General features: G+C 38.7%; 1 protein-coding gene across 1 annotated transcript; it reads right to left on the reverse strand.

The window, feature by feature from the left end:
* Positions 1 to 734: 734 nt before the first annotated feature.
* LOC149959714 (kappaPI-actitoxin-Avd3d-like) lies at positions 735 to 5,800 on the reverse strand. Its single transcript, XM_090166532.1, has 3 exons — positions 5,639 to 5,800; positions 2,688 to 2,897; positions 735 to 1,003 (listed from the first exon to the last, which is right to left on the reverse strand). Exons 1-3 carry the CDS (start codon positions 5,697 to 5,699, stop codon positions 987 to 989), a joined length of 288 nt encoding a protein of 95 aa, XP_090022658.1. The 5' UTR covers positions 5,700 to 5,800; the 3' UTR covers positions 735 to 986.
* Between the last annotated feature and the right edge of the window lie 578 nt (positions 5,801 to 6,378).

Here is a 6,378-nt window from a genome sequence, read left to right on the forward strand (position 1 = left end):
TATCAACTGATATTTAGTATATCATATAATACATTTTTTGCCAGGCCGGTATTTACCACTATTTGCCACCTTGTATTTACCACCTCGGAAGTCTGAATAGGCCTACTAGGCACTGGCCTAAGGGATTTTTCTACGGGACATGCTAGTTTTGCATTTTTATGCTTTCGTTACATAAGCCCCCACCAAAATCTGCCTAGGGCCCCACCTTCAGAAAATCCGGTACTGGGGTCTTGATACCACGTGCTAAATTCGAGCCAAATTTTTCAAGTGCCGTGTGGCCCTTTAAGCTCCGTCCACAATATTCTAAAGAGTACATCATGGTAACGTGGGGATTCCAGTTTATATGTTCTCACATGTCAGTGGTGTCGATCCGTTCTTGATTGACTCTGCTTCACTGTCACCTAGCGATTCTTAACCTGTCAATTAGTTGGCATTTGGTCAATAAGTAAAGATTTAATTTACATAGCTATACGATTCTGTTGGTTTTGGGATTGATTATTACACTCGTCAATTAATATTAATTAATTTAATATTTAGACCCGAGGATCGAGTGTTAACAGCAATGTGGTCTCGAAATCGATAACTTATGATAAAGGTGGACGATAAAGGTCTCAGTGGCGAAAGTGAGCTTGGGGCTACTTATTACCGTGGCTAATTTCAACCTTAATAAAATTCGTGTAGAAATTTCGGTTTTAGTGGCATTCCTCCGACACAACAAAAAACACAAATTCCAATATATAAAAAAAACTTTGTTTTAATCAAGAAATCCGACTTCGCAAAGTGGACAGCGAAGGCAAGTACATAAATAAGTTTAAAAATGTCTAAAAGTCCTACTAAAATATAAAAATGCTACAATATTACTGCTTTATATAACAGCTTACACCTTATATTTTCAAGCAGCGATACTCTTCTTTATTGCGATACATTCCGTGATATAAATTCAGCATGTATTGCACAGGTAGCGAGATTTTATTTACTCTTGCAGCTTAACCAGATCTGACACCTAAATTACAAAAATGTTTTTTTTAATATTTAAAATCAGTCGCTTTATATTTTCCACAGTTAGCGACACTTATTTTTCAAAATGAGAAGATTACCAACTATTGGATTTTCGTGGCTCTATGTACACTGAAAAGGCTATTAAAGGGTTGGTTTTCACGAGGATAAAATGGCCGCGATAGCGTCGACGAGAAAAAATTTACTAGGCCTTAGTTTCCATTATCGCGCGTAATTGACCGTATTAAAAATTACGTTTTGGCGCGTGACAGTACTTTACATTGTTAATAAGCTTATTAACCTGTTTTTATACCCTAACCCCTAACATGGCGGCGTACTTTAACCAGTGGCGTAGCCAGGATTTTTTTCGGGGGGGGGGGGGTCACGCCATTGAAAAATAAATAAAACAATAAAAATATTTGTACGTATGACCATACGTTTCGGGGAGGCATGTGCCCCCTGTGCCCCCCTGGCTACGCCACTGATTTTCACTCGCAAAATGAACTTTAAGATCCAACAATATTGTGTCACTTAACATTGGCAGATACAAATCGTTTTTACACTCTTAATGGAAAATAGATAATTACTTGCGCTAGTGAAAAATTAGCTTATTGTTTAGGTTCCATTTGCAACGGCACGTCACCTAACATTTTTTTATACAAGTGTAATGAAAAATACATTATTGCATGGGCTAGCGGAAATTAAGCGTATTGCTTAGGTTCCATTAGCGTGTCCAATAGCACGTCACCTAACTTTGGTTTATACAAGCGTAATGAAAAATACATTATTGCATGGTCTAGCGGAAATTAAGCGTATTGCTTAGGTTCCATTAGCGTGTCCAATAGCACGTCACCTAACTTTGGTTTATACAAGCGTAATGAAAAATACATTATTGCATGGGCTAGCGGAAATTAAGCGTATTGCTTAGGTTCCATTAGCGTGTCCAATAGCACTTCACCTAACTTTGGTTTATACAAGCGTAATGAAAAATACATTATTGCATGGGCTAGCGGAAATTAAGCGTATTGCTTAGGTTCCATTAGCGTGTCCAATAGCACGTCACCTAACTTTGGTTTATACAAGCGTAATGAAAAATACATTATTGCATGGGCTAGCGGAAATTAAGCGTATTGCTTAGGTTCCATTAGCGTGTCCAATAGCACGTCACCTAACTTTGGTTTATACAAGCGTAATGAAAAATACATTATTGCATGGACTAGCGGAAATTAAGCGTATTGCTTAGGTTCCATTAGCGTGTCCAATAGCACGTCACCTAACTTTGGTTTATACAAACGTAATGAAAAATACATTATTGCATGGGCTAGCGGAAATTAAGCGTATTGCTTAGGTTCCATTAGCGTGTCCAATAGCACGTCACCTAACTTTGGTTTATACAAGCGTAATGAAAAATACATTATTGCATGGGCTAGCGGAAATTAAGCGTATTGCTTAGGTTCCATTAGCGTGTCCAATAGCACGTCACCTAACTTTGGTTTATACAAGCGTAATGAAAAATACATTATTGCACGGGCTATTGGAAAATAAGCGTATTGTTTAGGTTCCACTAGCGCGCGTAACATTTTGGTTTTTAGGAGCGTTAGTGGAAACCAAGGTTTATTCGTAGTTCAAAAATTCGCTTCATTTTGGGCCCAAGTGAAAACCAGCTCTGAAGATAAAAAAGTGTTTATGACCTCTGCACGCCCGCTGACAGGCTGATTTGCTGACGAAGTTATTTCCGTTTCCGCCGCAGCCCCCGTAGCTGAACTCTTTGCATTTCTTCTTGTGGATGTCGTAGTAGTAGCGTGGGATAGCGGCGTAGCAGTGGCCTTGCAATTTGGGCAAGGCGCAGACGGACACCGAAGAACCGGAAGACGACAGACGCCTGTGTTTGTCGCCGTTCGCTGCAATTTAAAAACGCCATTCGTGAGAATCAATCCCAAAAATTTAGAATACAATACGGCTGCCCCATGGCAAAACCTTATAACCACTAAATTTTTGAAAAATTAGATTTTTACGCATCAGTTTTACAAAAGTACTGTAAAAGTTTCAGGTAAAAGTCATAAATATTTAACTATTTATGACTTAAAAATGGTTTTGGATTTTATAATTTTCGCATTAAAAACCACGTTAAAATCTTATAACTTAGGTTTTGAAAAAGTCAAATATCTCAAAATTACGATCGTGGTGGTTAAAAGGTTTTGCCATGGGACAGCCGAATAGCTCTTTATATAAAATACGAAAGGTCACGTGATTACGTTAGATTCATCGTGCAGTTAAAGTTAGAGTGGGCGTGCATATTTTTGTTTTTGTTGAGCTCGAGCGAAAACGCGCGAAAACGCATGAGGCCCTCTACACGGAAATATTAGGAAGCGCGCGCTCCAAAAAATAACACTTTTTATACATGTATGCGTATATATTATTTTATAGAAAGAGCTATTCAAGGATCGTTCAAATTTCAGAGATATTAAAGCCTCATTTTCGTGCTCGCTAGTAGCGGGGAAAAACGTCCAAATCTGCTTCTCCTACTTGCTAGTGCTCATGAAATATTTACGTTCGTTATTTGTTAAAATCCAGCTCACTACACTACAAAATGATTTTAAAAATCTTGAAATCAACTTGGAAATCTAAATATCTGGTCAATAATCGTTTCCAAAATCTCGAAATAAATCTAATAAGTACTTGGTAGCTAGGAGCAAGAAATACAAGGAGAACGCAGCTAGCCTTTAAACACGCTAACGCAGTGTTGTGTACAAATTTCATTGGACGAGCATCTACGCTGAACGTTTTACGGAAAGGGGGAAGACAATTTCCGAAATTTCCCCTTTCGACAGCAGCAGCCGCTAAAGCGTCTAACCAATGAAAGATGTACGCAAGAAAATGCGCGACTCTTGAGGGGTTGCGTTCTACTTGTGCGGGGGTGCTGTGTTTGTTGCTCCTAGGTGCCAGCATGACGTCAAGCCATACGTTGGGCCGCCATGCTGGTATGCTTTTTTTCCAATTGGAAAAAGCATGGGTGAAGTATTATGTACGTCACGCTGCCAAGTCCCTATTATACAGAAATCAACACGAAATTCGTACCCTAAAATATCCAAATCCGTTTTTAGCGGATAGTTTGAAACTCAACTGGTTTTCCAATTGGAAGCGCAAAACGTCAAGAAAACCACGAAGCAACGTCAACTTTCCATTAAATTTCCCCTACACGTTTTCTAGGGCGTGCTGGCTTAACCCGCCTAATCTCTCTATCATCCCGAAACAGGTTAGATGAAATTTGCGAAAAAGGTCCGTTGGTCTCTCAAAGCGTCCACTAGTCACAACCAGCGAACATCAAAATCTTCATATTAAGGCAATAAGCGAGTTTCAATAACCACATTGCCATCTATCGGCTTTAAAACTAACTATTATGGTGATATTTGCCACAACAAAGGGAAATCTAAGCTGACGTCATAGGTCACCGAGGTCACGCTGAGGTGTGACGTCAAAGTACCATCCTCATCTGATTTTTCGTCTAACTGCGCGTGTGTCAAATATTATTGAAACTCGTTTAATATCGCTCTAGCTAGCTAGTAGCGGGTATAAATGACAAAAATGCATTTCCGCTACGTACTTGCACCGGATTTTCATTTCAAATAAATAGTTTATTCTTCCGCTTGAACGGGAGAGACCTCGCAGACTCAACAAAATAGTTTTGGCATCCGTATAGAAATTGTTTATTCGGGGGCGTACCAACCTTTTTACGAATTGTCGGCTCTAGGTGAAGTAGCTCTTTTTTCAACAGATGTCGCTAGCGTCGAAATCAAAACAAGATGCTGAAGCTACATTTTGACCCAAAAGGCGGGACATAAAATGCTTCGCGTTGATTGGCTCGTTTGTAAATTTGTCAATAACTTCAATTATAGTAATTGTTTACGATATATTTTATATGGGATATATAAATTAGGTTAAAGTTCACTAAGTAGAGTAAAAGTGGTATAAATATAATACTCTATAATGGCTCTCTGACGATGTTATTGTTTCGCTATTTTGAATTTTAGCTTCAGTTCCCATTAATAGATGGCTCCACACTCTCTACGAAAGTAATTTTTTTCGAGCAATCGGATAGATTCATGGCCATCTCTAATAACAGGGGCTTTTTGGTAATACAGGTGGCAATGATAGAGCCGACAGTTGCTTTAAAAACAAAATCCAAATATTTAAAGGGACTTTCAAGAGACCCTCTAGTCAATTTAAAATACGTCATTCGGTCGCCGTTTGTCGTGAAGCCCAAGTTACGACCGAATGACGTATTTCAAATCGACTAGAGGGTCTCTTGGAAGTCCCTTTAAATATTTTGATTTTGTTAAATTTTATGATATGATATTCACGAAGCCAAATAAATACTTGTCTAAACTATTCTTAATAAATAGTGCAACATATTTGAATTTGGTCAAAAAATTCAAAAGTATATTTCAGAGCGGCAATTATATATTGGAAAAGGCCATTGCTTCAATTACCTTGGGCTTGTTCCACTATATCACACGAATTAAATTTTATTCGCCATTTTTTAAACATTTAAAAAGAAATGGGACTTGAAACTCTTAGAAACCCCTTTCGCAAAAATATTAAAATATAATTAAAAAAAATCTGAAGTTGATCTGATATTTACCAAATACAATCATGAGCAGCAACGTGGCTCCCAACACGGCGAAAAGCATCGATTTACTCATGATGAATGCGAGGAACTGGTTGTCTTACAGCAGTCGACAGAGAACGATAACTACCGAAAAGAAATTCGCTCCACTCCTTATATATCATTGAGCCGTGTTTACAACTTTCTATTACTTTTCTCGCTAAAGATGACGCCTTTCATTTGAATCAAAATAATGACGTATATTTTGGGCCACGAGTGTTTGCTTGCGATTACCTTCTTCCGTCTCTCGATAAGATTAGGCGCATTTCCAAATCTCCGCGCGCAGTTTTCTCGGAAGCATTCATTTATTATCCGTGTTTCTCTCTCTTTTCAAACGATACTGTTAATTTCCAATTGCGCATTTAATTCCGTTGTTGTTGCGCCTCTTGAAGAAAAAGATTTTTTTCTGAGTCAAACAAATTCTTAGCGTAAGATTCGAAACAGACGCGTTTATTTTACCAAGAATGTATTTATTTATACCTAGGGAGAATGTCTATGTCGAGACGGTTTTTAGCCTTTCTCTCAATCCACCCGTTGGTCCCCCCAGTACGCTCCTCCACTTAAAATAAAACGAATAGTCCCGGTATTTCATTGGCTGCTTAAAATTTACGTCACCTAACGCGATGGTAATCAAACGCCGGTGACGTTTTGTCTTTCCCCCCGCGCGAGACGGGGGAAAGGCGTTCAACGTGCCCGGCGATTGTCGCAACATAATC

This window comes from Leiobunum rupestre, chromosome 2 (genome assembly GCF_980474605.1).
Source record: "Leiobunum rupestre chromosome 2, qqLeiRupe1.1.hap1, whole genome shotgun sequence".
Lineage (NCBI taxonomy): Eukaryota > Metazoa > Arthropoda > Arachnida > Opiliones > Sclerosomatidae > Leiobunum > Leiobunum rupestre.

What these genes read in the sequence shown, in the direction of transcription:
- LOC149959714 (XM_090166532.1), bottom strand. Translation starts at nt 5,699, where the DNA reads ATGAGTAAATCGATGCTTTTCGCCGTGTTGGGAGCCACGTTGCTGCTC. An exon ending in GCTGCTCATGATTGTATTTG is followed by an intron (nt 2,898 to 5,638) that starts GTAAATATCAGA and finishes TTTAAATTGCAG; the next exon opens with CGAACGGCGACAAACACAGG.